The sequence below is a fragment of the Diabrotica undecimpunctata genome, chromosome 1, assembly GCF_040954645.1.
Source record: "Diabrotica undecimpunctata isolate CICGRU chromosome 1, icDiaUnde3, whole genome shotgun sequence".
NCBI classification, from domain to species: Eukaryota; Metazoa; Arthropoda; class Insecta; order Coleoptera; family Chrysomelidae; genus Diabrotica; species Diabrotica undecimpunctata.
In genome coordinates this window covers 41,267,459-41,289,073 of record NC_092803.1, presented here as the reverse complement: position 1 = coordinate 41,289,073, position 21,615 = coordinate 41,267,459, and the positions used below count along the sequence as shown (strand labels likewise).

At 34.3% G+C, this 21,615-nt stretch overlaps 2 protein-coding genes across 2 annotated transcripts in view; both read right to left on the bottom strand.

Moving 5' to 3' along the window:
* The window catches only part of Dhc16F (Dynein heavy chain at 16F), a 125,354-nt gene that overhangs the window by 21,653 nt on the left and 82,086 nt on the right, over positions 1–21,615 (bottom strand). Inside the window, exons 40-45 of the mRNA XM_072541529.1 lie at positions 8,247–8,574; positions 4,881–5,053; positions 1,525–1,705; positions 1,244–1,423; positions 882–1,113; positions 625–773 (exon numbers count right to left, since the gene is read on the bottom strand). Coding sequence (XP_072397630.1) covers positions 625–773; positions 882–1,113; positions 1,244–1,423; positions 1,525–1,705; positions 4,881–5,053; positions 8,247–8,574 — 1,243 coding nt within the window. The remainder of the gene's footprint in view (positions 1–624; positions 774–881; positions 1,114–1,243; positions 1,424–1,524; positions 1,706–4,880; positions 5,054–8,246; positions 8,575–21,615) is intronic.
* LOC140448457 (poly(ADP-ribose) glycohydrolase-like) lies at positions 9,942–21,416 on the bottom strand. Its single transcript, XM_072541539.1, has 3 exons — positions 20,461–21,416; positions 15,420–15,658; positions 9,942–11,127 (listed from the first exon to the last, which is right to left on the bottom strand). The coding sequence occupies exons 1-3, from the start codon at positions 21,240–21,242 to the stop codon at positions 10,049–10,051; spliced, it is 2,100 nt and encodes a 699-aa protein (XP_072397640.1). The 5' UTR covers positions 21,243–21,416; the 3' UTR covers positions 9,942–10,048.

Genomic DNA, 21,615 nt, shown 5'->3' with positions numbered 1-21,615 from the left:
TTTTTTTGTGAAATGGTGGGTATTTACTGTTGAATTTGAATTTCATTTTAGAAATGTCAATACATTAAAGCTATTATTCCAATATATCAGTACGTTCAAAGAAGCTTAATGTCAAAGCTTAGACAATCAATATGAAATTGTGCAAAAAGCTCTTCGTCTATAGATATCATTGACAGCTATAGTCAAACGTCAGATTAGAAAAAAAAAAACGGCGACTGAACAACTTAAATATTGCAAATATTGTCATAAAAGATACTAAAGTAACTAACAAACACATTGCGATGATTTGTCTGACTATAACAAATTTACACGCTACCATTGAACTGCACTTCACAGTCTGTCGTCACAAGTGCAGTCTCACTCCGCAGTCTATGCATTTCACAGGATGACCTACAAATTTCGAGCATAGGTCAAATTTGTTTGTGCAAACCAGATAAACCGTTATAATTGTTGTGTAAAACCACTATGTTTATTTATGTAAATATATATATATATATATGTATGTATAAACATATAAAATTGTTTATTTATTTTAACTTATTATAAAACTATACTAAATAACAGAGTGACGTCTTCGCTAATGTGATGTATTCGCGTAAGTTTTTTCATGAATTAAATACTTACCAACTTAAAATCTCCTATTTCTAGATGGATCCTTTTCAAGAAGTCGGCGTCCAGGCCTTCGAAATGTTCATATGTAGAGGATAGGAAGTGAGCTGCTGACCACATAGCATCGGTTATTATAGGGTGGTCCGGTTTCTTTGGTATTGCAGCTGAAAATAAAAATCAATTAATTAATTAATTATGGACAAGCGAGTATCAATACAGGGATTTATAGTTAAACATAATGTATTCCGCATAAAATAGAAATGATTATTTACCCTTCGTTGCGACAGGTCCTCTCAATAAAAAGTTCCATTGAGCATCTGTTACGATTCCAGCTTGTTGCAGAACAGCTACGCACAACATGAAACTAAAAACAAGTTTGTGGCGTTCGAAAAGACCTCTAGAAATATTAGTATAGATGGCTTTGGTAATTTCCTTGATCAAAATGGCCAAACGTTGCTCCAAAACTTCTTTCTTTTCGCTGACTTCTATTACGTTATTGAATACCTAAAAAGGATTCATTATAATACAATTTTAGGCGTATATGACTAAGTAAAGAGATGTAACTATAAACAAATTATTAGATTGAATACTTGTAATATTAATGTTATATGTAAAGATAGGTGGATTTCAATACCTGATTGAAATATTTCAATGAATACTGGTACATGGGATCGATATCCGCTAGATTTGCCACCACGAAATACAAAACGGATCCTCTTACCGCTACTAGCCTGTACTTTTCTCTGGCTATCGATATTTTTTCCTCTGTGGATTCTGTTTCTATCAAACGAGCTTCAATAATAGCAGATGTTTCCTAAGATAGGTAAATAACTATGTTAGATATGATCAGGTATAGCGTTAAAAGCATTTTCCAAAACAAAAGATAAAACGTATTTACTAACATAATCTTCATACCTTGCTCTCGTTTAGAGTTTCAATGAGTTCCTCATCATCCAAAATGTTTCCCTCTGAATGGTACAGTAAGTACAGAATCTTGTCTTCTATGGCTTTAAGTTGAGACTTGTCAGCGTTTATTTTGATTATAAGTTCTGTTCTCTGTCGTTCAAGATCAGGTCTTTCCAAACGTACCACATCACTAAAAGTATATTTTTTATCAAAGCTACTGCATATAAAGGGAAAATGATACAAATTAAGCAAAAAATAATAACAAATAAAAATGGGTAGATAGATCGGAGGGAAAAATTTATAAAGGGTGTTTTCTTTTGGGGAATAGAATTTTGAAATGGAATAAAACAGATGATTTTTATAAATTGACATGAAATTGACTTTATTCGAAAGATAATCTTTTGGCATTATAATTTACATATAATTTCTGGCATATAACCATCATGGCTAGCTCTGACGTAGTCTAATCTGGAGGTTCAAATTTCGATCACTTTTTCCAATATTTGTCGCCGTATATCGGCAATAACACAGCGAATGTTGTCCTCCAAGTGATCAATCGTTTTATGCTTATCGACGTAAACTAGCACCTTCACATATCCTCACATAAAATAGTCTAGCAGTGTTAAATATCACAATCTTGGAGGCCAATTCACAGTCTGAAAAGTGTAACTATACGGTTACCAAACGTTTCCTTTAATAAATCAATTGTGGCACGAGCTGTGTAACATGTTGCGCCGTCTTAATGAAACGACAACTCCTGCACATCATGGTTGTTCAATTGGGGAATGAAAAAGGCATTAATCATGGCTCTGTAGCGGTCACCATTGACTGTAACGTTCTGGCCAGCATCGTTTTTGAAGAAGTACGGTCCAAAGGTTTCACCAGACCATAAAGCACACCAAACAGTCAGTTTTTCTGGATATAATGGTTTCTCAATATACATCTGAGGATTAGGGAGGAATCAAACAGCTCGACCAGACCGACTGTTCCCGATCGATCAACATTACGAGTCTATGAAAATGTATGCACAGAGTCAGACTGGTGGACCGTCCATCACTTATAGTTATCCGTTCACTCACTCCGTTATTGATATAAAATCATATGTATTTTAATTTTACTTCCCGGCCTTAAAAAAACATAATTATCTATCTTTAAAACAATCTATTATCTATTAAGAGTATCGATAAAAATATTCTGTCTTATACCGTTCTAGTATATTATAAAATATATTATTATCCATAGCATGCTTTTCGTTAAAATTGTCGATATAATTAATCCATTTTACTTAAATTGTCAAACCATACGAAGGTCACATCATTTACAAAACTATTAAGATTTTTGCTTTCATACTTCATAAGTAACCTTTATAAAACCTTTCAAGGTTCATAAACCTTGCGTTTTCCCTACTTTGTATTAAGATTAAGAAAGAACTCTAAAACAAATGTTTTTTTGGCCTACTTTGGGAGTCAAGCAGAAGTCAAGGGGAAGAATTTGTTTATTTTGTTTTTTTTGGGATAATTTTTTTTAAAGAAGAAGGTTTAAGTTAGTTCTAGTCGAAGTTACACCTGGTTCCAGGATTGATTCTTTTCTGACGTAGCTGTTCCCCAGAGGTCCAGATCTGACCTTATTATTCCCGGACAACTTTGAGAAACCAGCGGGAAGTATCTCCTTCATTCAGAGTGTAGAATATAGTAAACCTGTATTAAGTTTATCCATTAGTTTTAATTTTTTTTTATATAGGTAATATTTTTTTAACGTTAAATCATACTATTTTTACATAATAATAAAAAAACGTCATTTTTTGTAAAATAATACCGAATCATATTTAGGGACTAAGTAGATTGAGGTTTTAAATCCTCCCTTTTAACTCAGTTGTACGGTTTTATGTGTACACATTTAATCAGAGAGTTATTTATTGGTATTTTATTATTATATATTTAAACCTTTGGACATCTATCCCATCCATCCATCGATGGAGCGTGCTATGTTGGGCGTTTCACTACGAGACAAGATCCCAAATCGCCAGCTACGACAAAGAACAGGAGTGGCTGATGCAGTAGAGAGAGTAGCAACACTAAAATGGAACTGGGCAGGTCACGTGGCTCGAATGACAGACAATAGATGGACAAAGCGGATACTGGAATGGAGACCAAGAGATGATGCCTACCGAAGTAGAGGTCGTCCACCAACACGTTGGACTGACGATCTAAAACGTTGTCATAGGAATTGGATGCAAGAGGCACAAGATCGAAATAGATGGAAAATTATGAGGGAGATCTATGTCCAGCAGTGGATAAGCGAAGATTGAATGATGACATCTATCCCGTCAGGATAGTGTCCTCATTACTTTATTAGAATATTTAGTTGAAAGCCGAAGTACAGAGTTTCATCTCTAGTAGGCAAGTAAGTTACCTACCAAGTCTTCCTGTATGCTACGCTCTACAGCAGCAACAACGTGTGTACGACGTGTGTGCGTGTGTATGTGTGGATGCCTATTATCAATTAGAGTAAACGTGGTGCAAAAACGTTCCATGGTTAATCGAATTACTTGTTCTGTTAAAGTTCTGTTCTATTAATTATGTTGATCATAAAATGGAGGTAGTACGCGATACGTATTTCGAACAGAACCACAATTTTCAAAATAAATTTGTACAATTTGGAAGCGTTGTTCGGGCGGCAAGTCTATTCATGCTGAAATGACAAACCGAACTTAACATAAATCACTTGACAGTTGTCGAAATGGCCGATAGTTAAAAAGTGTTACTAACTTACATTTCTATACCTCTAAAAAATACACCCTTTATAAACAAGATTTATATGAATAAGTGAAATCAAGGTTTAAAAAAAAATCGAAATAAATATTTTTCAAATATAAGCCGATAGGTTAAAACCATAATGAAATAGAGATAGAAAAATGTGGACGGAAGGAGTATAGGAACAATATAAAATGGGCAAAAGTGTAATAATAGGGAAGAAGGAATAAATATTAAAAATGGAAAATAAATAAAATGCCGAATGAAAATACAAATTAAAATTCTACAAATAAGAACATTCTCAGATGAATAACAGTAATATATACCCAATATGAGACACTAGAGGCAGAAAGAGGAAATAAATTCATGAAGATTAAATTAAATTTAAGAGAAAAAGCAAATAAACATTTCAATGTGAGCATTAACCGAAAGTAAACAGAATAATACGAAGATTAGATTATTGTTTTTTAAAGTATTTTACAAATTATTAATTAAAATAAAAGAAAAATATAAAAAAGGAAGTCAATTATTCGAAAATATTGTACGCTGTGTACTAAAACGAAAGTACTTAGTGACTAATGGCTAGTTTTCTAACATTATTATTCATCTTACGCTAATAATTGATCCTCTAATCCAGATAAAGTTACTGTAAAGTTGACGATGGTCACCTTAATGCAGATTTCTGGTAAATAGTGAGGATTTGCCAATTTGGTGGTGATGTAAAATCGAAAATTTTCGTTATATTCAACGTCACTTTCCCCCAAACGTATAAGCAGTCTTCCTCCCTAGAAAAAAAAAATAAACGATTTGAAGAATTATATATATGGTATATATACAAATATATGGCGTTGGAGCACAAATTAGTCAAACCTTCCGCATTTGAATCGGTATCAATAGAGTATTATAACGGTTATTTTAGCATCCCTGCCTCGTCAGACAATTCGGGTTGATACAAATTCAAACTTGAAAGGTCCACCTAATTTCTCCAGAATATTTTCCACTTAAGTGGTTGGCGTACAGAGGTCCTATCTACTTTGATGGCCATAAACGAAAACGATTTACGAATATCGTTTTCTGTCCTCTGGGCTATCGAAATGTTAGAAAGCTATGATGAAAAAAATCAAAACTTTTATTTTATAGCTTGCTATTTCTCAGATGAATTAAAAAATCAAATATATGACATTGGAGCACAAATTAGTCAAACCTACCGCATTTAAATCGGTATTAATAGTATTATAACGGTTATTTCAGAATCCCTGCCTCATCAGACAACTCAAAATGATGCAAATTCACACTCGGGAAGTCCAACTAGTGTCTCCAGACTATTTCCCACTTCAGTGGTTAGCGTACAGAGTTGCCATCTACTTTCATGACCATGAACAGTGAAAACGATTTACAAATACCGTTTTCTATCCTCTGGGCTATTGAAATGTGCAGAGGATTAAAACTTTTAGAAAATGCCACGATGAACCAACGATGGCGTTGAAGCACAAAGGAATTTAGGATTTTAAAGCTTTTGTTTCTTTTATAGATATGGGCAAATAGCAGCTCTTAACGCAGCTTTGAATGCAACCGTGGAAGATGGTAAGATGGTCGCAAAATTATATAAGTGGGTGAGTGTCTAAAATCTAAAAATCTAACAAAAGAAGTTAAATCTGATTCGCTTGGAAGAGCTTCCGTGTTTTCTCTATTTCAACAAAAGGAAATTATAGACCACGTTCTCAAATTGCCAAATTTATTTTTTTGAATCACTTCCATAGAACTCATAACAATGGTGTTCAAATATGCAGAAAAAAATAATATTAAACACAACTTTAATAAAGGAAAATAATTGGCAGACAAGGATGGATACCAAGGATTTTAAAAAAGAAATCCGCAAATCTCACTAAAAAAACCTGAAGCTACTATCATTAAAACGATAACAGCTTTTAGTAAATTTGAAGTCTACTACTATTTTGTAAATTTGAGAAAAGTTCAAAACAACTATAATTTTCTCCCAGATCGTATCTACACTGTAGATAAAACTGGTATATCTACGGTTCCTAGAGAATCAATTAAAAGACTCGGACCTAAAGGATTCAAGCAGTTTGGGATCATCTCTTCATAATGACCAGATCAAATGATTACAGAAAGGTATAAGTTGTAGCACCACGATAGTCAAAAGAGTTTAATTTTTAACCGGACATAAACAGATAATTGCTTAGATTGCTCATCCTCGACGTATAGCACGAATAATTGGTGCGAAAAGAACAGTATTTGGTTGTTCTGCTAACAGAGAGATACCGAATATAGTATGAAATTAGTCACGACATACGAGCTTGTTTTTAACACCCATTAGATTCAATTCTAGTTTTGTCAAAGTGACATTCAGTTTTGATAACAGAAACGTCAAACATACGTCTATTTTTTCATTAGTAATAATTCTGATTTTATTTGGAAAGAATAAAGAAATTAATATTTCTAAGTTAGGAAAATGGTAACCTTTACAACTTTAACATAACATTTAAATTATTAAATGCCATTGTTCTGGATGTTCCAATGTTAAAATGTTACGTGTACTCAGTGCTTCTGTATGGAGTAGAAACATGGACATTGAAGGCGGAAACTCACAAGAAACATTATTTTTTGAATTCGAAAAAGTGGTTGTGTCAAGAATTGTAGAAAATGCACGGATAATGATGAAGATAAAAATCAACCAGCTCGTGCAATTAAAAATGAACGGGAACAGCGTAAAACTGCCGTATATAGTCTACCTGAAATCAACTTTCCTTGTAACAGCACTCTATTTTCAAGAGAACCTGGTATTAGTGCTAAAACTGTACGAAATATTTTAAAAAGAAACAAGTACCATTGCTACAAAATGCAAAAAACTCAGGAAATTTTTCCTCCTGATTATGAACGACGCATGATGTTTTGTGAGAACATGAAGGAACGGACTAATCGTGACGAAGATTTCATAAAAAAAAATCTTGTTTAAGAGACGAGTCTTCTTTTTCCTTAACTGGTCATCACAATATAGAATAGAAAAGAGGCACATAAGTGTCCTTATAAAATACAATACTGTCAAAAAGTCAACGTCTGGGCTGGTATTTTAGGTGACAACGTAATTGGGCATTTTTTTATTGTGGACACTTTGCGTCGTCATAAATACCTAGATCCCCTGAGAAATTACATAATTCCATCAGTTCGAGCATTACCTATTAATATGGATAAATTTAATTGCAGCAAGACGGCTGTCCAGGTCATAATGCAAGGGAAGGGTTTTTTTTAACATTACGTTTCCAGATAGAGTTATTATTAGTACAAGAGGTACCATACAAATGCCACCTCGCTCTCCTGATCTTACACCTTTGGATTTTTTCGTATAGGTTTATATGAAGCAACAAATTTACCGACATGAGCATGAACGTGCCGGAAATTTAGACGAATTACGCCAAAAAATCATTCAGGCCTTTCAAAATATAACACCCGAAATGTTGTCATATACTCGAAGGAAATTATACAATAGATTGGGCTACTTTGGGCTACTGCTTGGCTGAACATGGTGGACGTTTTGAAAATTTAATTTAAAATAGTCTTAATTAAAATTATAAAATTTTTATTTTTGAAATAAATTTTTTTAATTTATGCCGTTCAGAATTTATTGTTATTTTTTATGAATTGGGATTAAAATAACTGATGATTTAATCCAAGATATGAACCTGCTTTTAAATCTTGTAATCACATCGTTGAAATATTTCCCCAGACCATCTAAAAAATAAACTTTCGGCAAAAATGTATAGACAAGGATACCAATAGTGCTTACGGGTTTATCACAGACATGTGGTTACATGTTATTTTCTCGGACATGCAAGTTTATATAATATTGTTTCTCGGTTCGTTGCGCTGTCTTCACGCCCTATAGTCAGATAATTTTTTTCCTTATCTGTATATTTAAAAATAAATTAAATAAAATTTATGTTGGTATACACCAGTTACCTGCATAAATGTTTGCTTTAGTAAAATAGGTTCCAAAGTTGGATCCAATGTTTCTCCAACTTCTTCCAAGAGCACAGGCATCCCAATTGTCACAGCGGTTTCTAAAATTCTCATAAAGTTGCTATCACTCAACTTAATCACTTTTAACTGGTTCTCCACCTCTAATTGTCGTATCCATCTGTTAGCTTGCTCTTGAGGATCTATCATAAGTGGCCAACGACCTGCTTGTTTTACCAGAATGGCGTTTTCTGTGGAGATATTATCTCTAGGAAGACCACACGAGTTCCATGTGCGAATTTCGTATGGATCTGCTAGTACAGTTATTAAACTACAAACAGTTGTATTAGAAAATGAGATTCAAAAGTGAGAAATACTTGATTGATGAGCTCATAATAAATAATAGTTGCTTGTGAGATATTTAGTTATATTTCTTGCTTTAAAACTTATTTTTTTATTACGACCATATTTTGCTTATTTATAGTACGCCTCAGCGTGTTCAAATTCAACTTTCAAAAACTCGCGTGTTTATATTTCCGTTTTTTGAAATGAGGAAATGCTGTTCAAAGTAATACTACAGACATTCTCGGAAGCCAATGGGATTAAACTTCCATTAATAACACTCCCAATAACGTTTGAAGTATTTTTCTTGCAGCGGACGTACGTCAAAACGCATGTCTCATGTATTTCTCAGGATCGTCCAATTTTAGATAACGCGTAATTTGCAAAGGACATGATCCAAATGTATTAATACTAACTGATTGATTAGTACAGGCCATGTAGCGAGAATGCATGACTCACGATGGACGAGTAAAATTACATATTGGAGGCCAAGAGCAGACAAAAGTAGTAGAGGAAGACCACCTACACGTTGGGCTGACGACATCAGGCGTATCACGAAAAATTGTAAACAAAGAGCACAAAATCGCGAAGAATGGAGGAGTTTATGGGAGGCCTATGTCCAGCAGTGGACGTGATAAATGAAGGCTGGATGAATTGAATAGTGTACTTCCCTTTATCATACCGTAAGACAACTCGATCTGTACTTACATTTTTGAGGCGCAATAATAAATACATCTTCACCAAACGCACCAGCCATCACAGTCTTAAATGGTCGGATAGTAATAAGCAATACGCTTTCTTCTTCCTTGATGTCATGTAAGCTTAAATCGCACAATTCACATCTTCTGTAAGAGCCAAAGATGTAATGCTCCAGACGTAATGTCCGGAGCATCTGTGAAAAACTTTCGAAAAATCGTCTTCCTTAAATACATACGCCTTCTTGGCCACGTTATTTATGCTAATTGCCTTCATGAATGCATGCACTTTCACAAATAATTTTAAATCGAGCCCTTTGTTTATCCTCAACATACTCAGTAATTTCGAATGGATAGCCCACAGCTTGTTCCGACATTTTCTGAAGGTAAGCAAGCACAACTCGTTTATCTGTAGCTGTTACCTTTTTCTCTTCCATCCATTTAATGAACTTGTCGTATTCTTTTTTATAAGTGTCTTCCGATTTTTACGGTTTTAACCGCGATTTTGTAAAGCAAAGCAAAATCAGCTGTGCGTCTTATGGATTTTTCATCAGCTATCAATCATATACCTTTTAGGACCTTCAAATATCTGTATAAATTTTTTACGTGAAATCAACGATATTTGCCCAGATAGAATGGTGTAATAAATAAAAAATTCACAAAACTATAAAAATATTTTATTATTTTTGATATAAAAAAGCAGTGACGAATCAACAATTAAATAATAATTCAAATGTATTATAAATAATAAAAAGCATACTCTAAACGCTATGGAACCTTCTGAAAATATTCCGTAATTTTCTTTCTCGCTTTCGCTTCCATAACTACCTCTGAAGTATCTTCAACAGTATCTATTTCCATCTCCTCGATCCTGTTTGGTTCGCTTTGTATTTTTTTCCGATGAAGTGTATCTACGAAATTAAGTAAAGAATCTGCATTATTATCTTGTTGTTCTTTGTATTTACGAGTCCGACTATTGTCCATATTGTCTATAAGATCCCCAATATTGTTCTGTACATATTTCTGTTGGGGTAATCTTGAATTTTGTTTATAGAAACTACTGGTGTCAATACCGTCTATTAAATCTCCAATACTATCAATCTTTTGAGGTAGTTTTGAACCATTAGCAACCTTTTTCTTTTTTGTAATGGATTCGTCTTCTGGGGGGCTGTCAGAGAAAAATTTTTCAAAGATGTCAGCATTACTTAGCACAATATCCAAATCTTTGTCGTTTTGGCGATTAACTTTGGTAAAAGAGATCTTTTTTGGTTTAATTGCTGAAGTTGATGGTCCAGGATCTTCTGGTTTGAAAAAATTTTTAATTGAAGTTTGTCTTCTGCTGTCAAAATAAGCCTGTTGGATGTATGAGTAGAAATATTCTTCAGATTTTTTCGAAAGAACAAAACCACATATTAACTTCCATAATTGTTCAATTTTTACATCATTGGTTGCTAAAAATGTGTACATTTTGTAAAATTCATCTCTAAATTCAGTGTTTCCAAATGTGTAATAAACTAAATGCCTTCCTGCAGCACTACAGGCCATCAACTGTAGTAGACTCTTAACATACAAGCTACCATTAAAAGCACCACATCCCCAATTGCCAGTTGCAACTGGGGCCAAGTTGGTTTTATCTTTGGAACTAAAGCCTACATAGGCTTTATTAACTTCCCTTAGCATTGCCGAAGGATAAAACTGTTGGGAGACTTTGTTGTATTTGGTGGCATCTATAATACAAACACTGGTTCTTCTTCTTCCATATTCGTCATAGGGTGTTTGGTCTTTACATGGCTCTTCCCACGTGAAACTGTCTCCATATCCTGAATAGTTGCTGTATCTTTGAACACCTAGAACATAAAAAAGGGTATTCTAAGGAAATATTTTAAAATATAACAAGGAGTGTAATGTTATAGTATATATAAACAGACTAAGGTATGGCAACCCTAACAGAAGACTCCCTGGTCCTTCGAGTCTGGGGATTGGGCGTAGGGCTAACGACCCTACCCTGTGAAAAAAGCATTGCCACGAGAGCTGAAAAAAACACAAACCGGAAGGAACTTATGTAGACGATCTGTCACACGAAAAAGAGGATATTCTATTTGTATCATGGAACGAGAGAACATTGTACTCTGCAGGAGCGATGAGATGCCTGTTAGATACTCTTAACAAATATAATATGGACATAACAGCTATACAGGAGGTACGATGGAAAGGGAGCGGTACTATCTAGAAGAATTTGACTACAATATACTATAGCTGTCATCAAATGCAACATATCTTTGGTGTAGGCGTTGTAGTTAGTAACCTAATAATAGGTTTTAACGCTATAGATAATAGAATACGTGTTCTAAGAACCTTCTTTAACTATAGTCTCAGAATTGGACATGCTCACACCGAGAGTAAAACAGGCACAGAAAAAGAAGAATTCTATAAGAAATTAGAACAAACATATAGACAATGTCCCAATAACGACGTTAAGTTGATTATTGGGGACATGAACGTTAAGGTAGGACAAGAGGCGATATACAGACCAACCATAGGATCTCAGAGCGTACACGAAGAATGTAATGATAATTGGACGAGACTTGTAAATTTCGCAGCATCTCTGAACATGACGATCAGTAGTACATACTTCCAACATAAGCTTACACATAAAGTGATGTGGACATCCTCAGATCAACAGACCCAAAATCAGATAAACCACTTACTGATTGATTCAAGACATGGGTCAAATTATGCTTAGATCGTAAACTATCAGAACATGCCAGAAGTGAAATAGAGCTCGCTAAATTGGGAGTTTATAAAAACCACGCTGTAAAAGACCGCAGATGAAGTGTTTGGTGAGGTACCCAAAGGGCAGCGAAACAACTGGTTTGATGAGGAATGCAAACGAGTAACCAAAGAGAAGCAATATCGAGCAAACAGAAGAGAGGAAAAACAAAAGCACAAACAGAAAAAGCGGCAACAAATCAATAAAGAGTTCGAAGAAATGGAAAAAATAAATAGAGAACACAAGTTAACACAAAAAGAAAAGTTTTCAAGTCATTTTGAACGATAAAGTAGAAGTACTGAAAAGGTGGCAGGAACACTTTAGGATTTCCCTTCTTAATACGGCATACAAAATTTTGTCCCTGATACTTAACGAACGATTGGCACCATTGATCACATATCCATCAGACAAATATTAAAAAAACGACGGAGTACGACATACACTGCCATTACATCTTCGTAGATTTTAAGGCAGCGTACGACACTGTTGACAGACTCCAATTATATTCGGCTATGCTCGAATTATTAATACTAAAAGGATTGGTAGAATTAATTAAAATGACAATAAGAAAAGTTTAATGTAAAGTGCGAGTACAAGGGGATCTTTCAGAACCATTTACAACTAACAGAGGACTGCAACAGAAAACATCGGACTTCTGATTAACTCCCAGAAAACTAAATATATGCCGGCTATATCAACAATGCAACAAAATAACTTGAGGTGCAACACGAAACTATAGAAACGGTGGAAGATTTCTGCTACTTAGGGTCACTGGTTCACTGCAAAAACAACACATCCAAAGAAATAAGAAAAAGAATATGCGTGCCTGACCGCTGTTATTTTGTCCTAGGCCCTCAACTAAGATCGAGAAATATGTCAAGAGCAACAAAGTGCAAACTTTATAAAAGAATAATATGCCCAGTGCTCACTTACGGATCGGGAACATGGGCAGTGGCGACCCAAGATGAAGAATTACTACGAATATTTGAAAGAAGAGTATTGAGGACCATATATGGCGGAGTTAATGAACAGGGTCTGTGGAGAAGGCGATATAATTTCGAACTTTATAGACTTTTTGGTGATGCAGTGATCCTTCTAAAATAATCATGTTAAATATGCCAGTCGGCAGAAGAAGGGGCGACCTAAACTCAGGTATCTGGACGATGTGCAGGACAATTTAAGAGAGAATGGAGTAAGGGGATGGAGAAGACAGTCACTCGATAGAGAAGGATGGAAAAATGTTTTGAGGCAGGCTAGGGATCACGAAGGGCTGTAGCGCCAACTGATGATGATAATGATGTAATGTTATGGTCTCGATTAATATGATCTGAGAGAGATTGTCTATGCTCTTATCATGTGCGGGCCCTACAAATGAGTGAAGCTTTCTGAATATCTGGATCACCGATTTCCAGAAGATAGCAGGGATACCTGTCGCGGAACAAAAACTGATACCTGGCAGTAGGTATACAATGTACACCCATAAAATGAAGATTAAAAATGGATGTTTAGGATTTAGGAGCAAGTATGTGAGGGTAGAGAGCGAAATCCGGATATACAAAGACGTGTAAGGCCAGTACTAACATATGCAGAGAAAACAAGAACTAAATGTCGCTTACAAAAAGACTGATGGTAACTACAGAAATGAAAGTGTAAAGAACCATACGAGAAATTTCTCTCAGAGATAAAATAAGGAATGATGATACATTAAGACAAACTTTAGTTTAGGATGCAGTGAGATGGACATGAGCACGACGCCGGAAATGGAGAGATCATGTCGACAGAATAGGCCGAGGAAGAATCGTGAAATGGGCAAAAAACACATAAACCCAATACAAAAAGACCACTAGGAGGACTCCCGAAAAATTGGTATGACAGCTGGACATCAGTATCACAAAAGCTGAGATGATAGAATAAGCAGGACCATGTCCTACAAGAAGTAGTATGGTGCTATCAGCAAGGTGCTGATAATAGATGAAACAAGCTGCAGATAGATTGACTGCATACGGCGGGGCCGTGTGATATACGCACCGTTATTGGATGATAAAGTGTCAGCACATAAACATTTATACTCCACTAGGAGAATAATTCTCTGTATTTCTGTACTACAGGCAGATATTTATGCGAGAGAAATTAACATAAGATCTTTCGAACTGAAGTGGATCAATATATACAAATATTAAAGCAGCCATGGAGGTTATTATAAGCCCTAAAGTGGACTATAGGCTGGTGTGGGATTGCCGAAAGCTTGACACAGCCTGACATAACATAACTGTGTCACATTAATATGGATTCCGGGGTCACCGGGAATACACGGCAATGAAGAGCTGAGCAGAGACGGCCGTGGGAGTGTAAGATAGGCATGTATCTAGAGAAAAGTACAGGGACACAAAAACAACCTCCTTTCAGTAAAAATAGAGAAAACAACATTACTGAGTAATCTAGAGATCAATGATTTATCATATAGGTAAGCAATTAGAAATACAGGTTGGTAATTTAAATAATTATTGTCAGAAAAAAACGTCAAACATGTAGTTTACATCTAGCAATTTGCGACAACATATGATAAACTGAAGTAGCAAGAAATGCACATAAAATCAATCATAAGAAGAAAAAAGTGAGAATTTAGGTGAAAGATCTACATGGGCAGCATCTAAAAGACATCAGCCATGACTATGTCATCAATAAAGTGTTAAACTATTGGTTGATAATGGGAAAGATATTTCTCAAAACAGAGAGATTCTTTACTTGCTAATCAGGATCAGTTAATTATAACCAAAAGCGACATGAAATATATTGTAATAGATTCTTAGACTCAAAACTACAAATTTTGATATGTAAGAAATTATCAACATCTTATCTTGGGCTGCCATGTATTTTTTGCAACTGAATATATAGAGCAACATGACTCAGCAGGACTGACTATTGGTCGTCTTCAGAAATATGGTTAGTTGCCTTCCATTGATATACCTATTTTGTTTTTTATTTTCCTGTTTTCAGAGACATGCCATTACATTTTACTTTTATTATTTACGCACATTAACCCTTTCTATTTGTTTTAAATGTTTTAACGTTTGGCATTCCTTTCCTAAGGTAGCTGTAGCTTCCTCCGTGGTTATTGTTAGTGGTTGCCCTGGAAACCATCAGGGTCTCCTAACTCTAATGCCACAAATTGGTCGCATTGCTCCTGTAGTGATCCTTTTCCAAGTTAACACGCTCCTTTTCTAACTTGGCTGCACCGTACTGAAGACGATCAATAGTCAGAAATACATATATATATATATATATATATATATATATATATATATATATATATATATATATATATATATATATACATATAATTACTAGCCTGTACTATCTAAACTATACCTGTTATCACAACAGCTTCAAGATCAGTTAGTTGTTCAACAAAAAGTCTTGAAATGATCAGTTCTGGACAAATGACAAACCGGATTTCTTCTTGAACACAGCCATATCCCAAAACTCCTCCTCCTACATTCTTATTGGCAAAATCAACCTGCAGAAACCCTAACCCATTATCTTCAATAGTACCTGAACTGTCAATGTGAACTTTTATATTTCCTAGATTGTTCTCCAGGGAATCCCACCTAGAAAAACACTAGATTTTATTCATAATGCTATAAACATCAAACAAACTTTAAATTTTACTTTTAGTTGAAACTAGATTTATATTATAGTCTAACTTTCAGCGGTGACTCTGAAGGTGTAAGTGGATGACACTGTTTACATTTTAAGATTTTTTTTCAGTAATGCAAAAAAAGTATGAATAATATATGAACATATAGAAACAATTGCTCGTAATAGTGTAATTAGTATTTTTAAAATTGATTTGCTATGTGCCATAAGGGTTTTAAGATTTAAATATTTCTATGAAGGTGGTACTTATACAAGAATATTTTTGAGATTTTTTGAGAGTTAATGTAAATATCTGCATAGTAAACAAAATTGATTTGTTTTTTTCCTGGCACCAAAAAGTTAATAACCCACCATTTGATGGTGTGAATGTTATGACTATATTTCTCCTGTAAGGATCATATGCATATTAACCCTTAAATGCCCAATCGGGGTCACTATGGGACCCCAGACATACATTTTTGGCTATAATATCTTTATTTGAAACATTTGGCAACCGCGCAATCAGGTATTTGTGTGGACGTGTCTCCTACGTTTTCTGTTAGTATACCACGAACATTCGTGAGGTGCAGTGGTCTGTAAGAGAGATTTAGATAAGTGGGGTCTCGCTGTGACCCCGATTGGGCATTTAGAGGCACCAGAATATTTTTATTATTTTTAACATTTTTCGTCAGTTTACATTGAAAAATGGACCGTAAGAGAATGAAAATGACAATAAGCGACCAAGAACATGAAAAAATTATCCGAAATATAGAAGAAGGGATATCAGACTCCGATTTCGACTATGAGATTACCGACGAATCAGATAGCGAAGAGCAAGATGTTTTTGAGGAAAATGTTTCGGAAACTGAGGACAATTTAGAAGTCAACAGTGACGAGGAATCAGATGCAGAACCTACCGAAGTGGACGATAATATTAGTGAGGTTAGTGGTCCAACATATACATCCAAATCTGGAATGCAGTGGAATAGCCTACCTTTCGTGAGATCCAAGAGGCAACAAAAAAATATTATAAATGTACATCCAGGCTTAACAAACTATAGTAAAAATTCCAACACGTTTTTAGACTATTTCAATTTATTTTTGACCGAAGAGATGAACAATGTCATATGCCTTCATACTAATGAAGAAGCTGTTAGGCGTTATCAAGAGTGGAACGAAAAACATCCGAATAACAAAAAAGAGTGGACGGTACTTACCAACAATGAACTGGATAGCTTTTTAGGAGCACTTATCAAAGCTGGTGCTTTAAGGTGTGGGAAAGAATCGACACGAGAGATATGGTCTACAGACACCTCAATACGCCGGTCATTTTTTACAGCCGCATTCGCTAGGAACCGATTTGAAGAATTATCGAGTTTCTTGAGGTTTGATGACAAAGTGACCAGGGTGGAGCGGAAGGAACAGGATAAGTTAGCGGCGATACGAGTAATTTGGGACATGTTCGTCTCTAACTGTGACAAAGCCTTTGAACCATACGAACATATAACCGTTGACGAACAGTTAGTGAGTTTTAGAGGAAAGTGTCCTTTTAGACAATATATAAAATCAAAACCTTGCCGCTATGGGATAAAAATTTGGGCTGCCGCGGATGTTAAAACATCTTATTTATCAAAACTTCAGGTGTACCTTGGAAAACTACCAGGTGGTAGAATAGAGAAAAATCAGGGATTTCGTGTTGTGAAAGATCTGGTGGAACCATATCATGGCAGTTGGAGAGGAATTACAACTGACAACTTTTTTACCAGTGTTCCTCTTGCTCAATATCTTTTATCTAAAAACCTTACTTTACTTGGGACCGTCCGCAAAAATAAACCTGATACACCACCACAACTAAGTTTGACAAAAAGACCTGCGGAGTCGTCAATATTTGCTTTTACTAAAGAATTAGCTATGGTTTCGTACATACCTAAAATACACAGGATGGTACATCTTCTTTCAAGTCAACACGATAGTGATATAATTTGTCAAGACTCTCAAAACAAACCCTTGATGATTTTAGACTATAATAATACCAAGGGTGGTGTTGATAATGCCGACAAACTGATTAGGGAATATTCCTGTAAAAGAAGAACTGCTCGTTGGCCATTCAGGCTCTTTATGAATATTATAGACATATGTGCACTAAATGCCTATATTTTATACATTGAAAAAAATCCTGATTGGAAGAAAAATAATTTTTCACGAAGACGTATTTTCCTGTTACAATTAGGGGCTGAGCTTACTCGAAACAACATGGAAAAAAGAGCGAAATATATAAAACATAAAGCCTATGTAAAATCTGCTCTAAAAGATTGTGGTGTACCAATGGTAAACCCAACTACCGAAGTTGCAACTCAATCCGTCCATTCAGCTAAGAAACGTGCTCGTTGTTACCAGTGTCCGCGAAACTGTGACAGAAAAGTGAATACCGTTTGCTCTTTTTGCAAAAAATTTATATACCAGGTGCACAGAAAAGAAGAAAAAACTATTGTATGTAAAAATTGCAACTAAAAGTTATATGCTTATATTATTATTTAATTTTAATTTTGTTCGAATTGAAAATAATTTGTTTCTAGAAAAGCCGTTAATTTTGTATGAAAAATAAATAAAAATTATTCAAATATGCTTAAAATTATTTTTAACCGTGTTTTCCTTTTAGTCAGTGCTAAATGACGTTACTAAATTGAAAATTTTAGTGGGGTCCCTAGGAGACCCCACATGGGCATTTATGGTTATTTTCATATCACGGGCATTTAAGGGTTACAAAAAATAACATACTGCACATTTCATACATTGTTATAATCACTGTAACATGTATAAATGTGAAATAAAGTTCAAACCAAACCTTTCTTTCTATGCATCATAGTTTATCGAATTCTCTCTAGCACATTAAGTTGGAAGTGATAGAGAAAAGGTATGTCTGTGATTGGTAGTTCCATATTAAAGCGACATCAGTAACCAATCAATGATGTGAATAAAGATAATTTAACGCAAAAGTACTCACTCAAGACAGTACTTGAACAATGTACTTAAATAGGTAAAATAACAATTGTCATCCAGGTTAGTATTTTCTGACATTGTAATAAAATTTCTGACATTTTTCATTAAAATATTTTAAATTTGCCAAGATATAGTGAAAATGAACAAAGACTAATTATAAAATTATTAGATTATTTTCAATTAATTCCAACAGGGGCAGGAACATCTTATTACCAGTTTCTGCCATTTGTGAAGTAAGTTTTAAATTATTCTAAAAACATTAATAGCATGTTGCAAATGTGTTATGAGTATCGTTACCAACAGTAAGATGTTTATCAAATGAAGGTATTCAAACAGATAATATTCTATTCTACAGCAATGAGTAATTCAGTATGTGCTAATCTTGGACCTACATTAACCAATAAATATAAACACATTATCAGAACTCATGTAAATAGAATGTTTAGTGAAGGTTTGTATTAAAATATTAATTTGATTTTGAAGAAAAGTACTTAGTTCAATTTATAGAAGTTTATATTTCTGGTAACATAAGTTTGACTGCCTTTTAGGAACATTTGCTCTGTAAAATTCTACTAATGACAGCTTATTGCATGCTTGAAATAATTGTTCCTTGATGTTCATTTTCTTGTGAATTTACCATATATACTGCATATTGTGAAACAAATAGTCTTTCGTATAAGGTTTAACTATGCAATTGCTTTACTTTGAAAAAAAAAGGCAGATATCCAACATATTTTGTACTATGTAACATTAAAATTTATTTTCTTCAAAATACCTGGGCAATCTGTCTAATTGTGTAATACTTTATATAAAAAATCACTGCTGCACAATCCCTCCTTAATTCCAGAGACTTCCAATTTATATGATCACAAAAATCAAAGAACAGAACTATTTATAAATACAATACTTAAACACTATTGATTTGTTGTTGTTCCAAATTGCAATAGAAGTGTTCGAAGCAATAACCTTTTCATATTTGGCTGATTACGATTATGGCAACTGTTATATTTAACTAAAATGTCATGCAATGACTTGCGGCATTCTTGAAATCCTATATGATGTCAAAATTAATGATGCCCTAAAAGAAGGGTTTGGTTTGAACTATATAAAATTAAAGTTGAACATAATTTATCAAACATACTAGCTTTTTTTTCAAACTCTCTGTATTTGCAAAATATTTATAAGATATTATGAATACGAAAATTTCTGTGGTAACTGTTACTAAATTGACCTATAATATTCAGACAGTTAATCTAATTTTTTAACATCATGAGAAATCCATATGCATAAAAATCAAAGGCAGATGTGATATGTTACTTTCAATGAGGCATGGCAATATATGTTTGTTAGACTTTAAGATTTTATTATTCTGAATAACTTCCTACTTAACTTACTCCTACTCACTTAACGCATTTAATTTTTAAATTCCCATTTAAATATTATGAATTCCCATCAGTAGCGCACCTAGAATTTGCCTCTGGGGGGGGGGTTTTGGTTGGTCACCAAATTTTTTTTTATGATGTTACCTCCATTTTTAGTCCTTAAAATGTGTAAGTAACAGTGTCGGAATAGGGTCCTGGGGGGGGGGGTTTAACCCCCAAACCCCCCCCTCGGTGCGCCACTGATTCCCATATGAACAATTTTAAAGTTTTCCCATTACTCCTTCAAAAATACTCAAAATAAATAAAAAAATATTTAGTTTTGTTTTTGCTCACGCTAAACTTAAAATATGAGCTGCCACTACTAAGTTAAATTAAAAAAAACATGAACTTACCTGGGTATTTCAGTTTTAGGAACATACTTCCTTTCAAAGGTCACAACGCCCACTGGCACTGAGGAAGTTATCATTCGGAAATAATTAAACATACACTTAAACTTTTCATAAATGCAAAAGAGTCTCTTTGGTCGTCTATCAGCTCTGAATAACGTGATGAAATTAACACCTGGGTATGTATTTGCAGTAGACTTTCTCCAGGGAAAAGTGCAAAAGAAAGCATTTGCTAGTAGTGAAGCAATTTGTAACTGGGACAAACTTACAGATCTACTGTGATTTTGTGTCAACAAGGGTAAGTTTCCTGGTAATATTTGTGGTAAATTTAATGCTAATGATATCATTTTTGGCAATAGCTCTTTGAAAAATGCTTGACTTTCTTCTTCTTCTAACTGTTCAAAGTAACTGTGAAGGGCTGTAAATTCAGGTAGAGATGAATTGTATGTGCGAATGGCGGCTTCTAATTCTAGACTACTATGTATAGGTCGAAGAAGAGATTCTTCAATTAAATTCCAACGTAACTTAATAACTTCTGAGCCGCCTTCTTCAACTGGAAACAAACTTTTCTCTGAATAAGGCATCCTAACATGGTCATTGTCCCAATACTGAGGCTCTGAGTTTTTGTACGGCTCCGGAGCATCTTTTAAGGTCACTGGAAGTTTAAATAATACGGCATGATTCTTCGAAACGGTTACAGGACAAACATTGAAACTCCAAACTTCTTTGTTATTGCAAATTTGAGACAGGCTGCTTCCAACCCAAGTTTTTGCTTCATTTTGCGCCATTGCTTTTTGATATCAACAATAATTATACTACTTGATATATACGACAATGTTGCAATAAATAATTGTTGAAAGTGATGTATTATTGCGAAAGTTAAGTCATTTTGAGAAAATAAATAAAAATTGTTGGGAAGTGAGGTTATGTTTAGTTAACCAAATTAACTTCTTCTTTTTTATAATCTCCAAAATTCCTTACAATGTTGGCCTTTAAAATGTGTTATCATTAACAATAAAATTATAATTTCAAAAATATTTTTTATCGAAAAACTTAAATGTTTTACCAAAGAATATAGACGCATATGCGTCTGCGTCTGCATATGCGTCTATATTCTTTGGTTTTACTAAACGCTCAGTTTAAATAGTAGAAACTTAGTGA

Bases quoted from the DNA above. Each gene is read 5' to 3' on its own strand.
- LOC140448457 (XM_072541539.1), bottom strand. From the start codon at position 21,242: ATGGCGCAAAATGAAGCAAAAACTTGGGTTGGAAGCAGCCTGTCTCAA. The intron at 15,659-20,460 runs GTAAGTTCATGT...GTGTTTTTCTAG, and splicing joins CCTAAAACTGAAATACCCAG to GTGGGATTCCCTGGAGAACA. The intron at 11,128-15,419 runs GTATAGTTTAGA...TTTATGTTCTAG, and splicing joins TGAAGCTGTTGTGATAACAG to GTGTTCAAAGATACAGCAAC.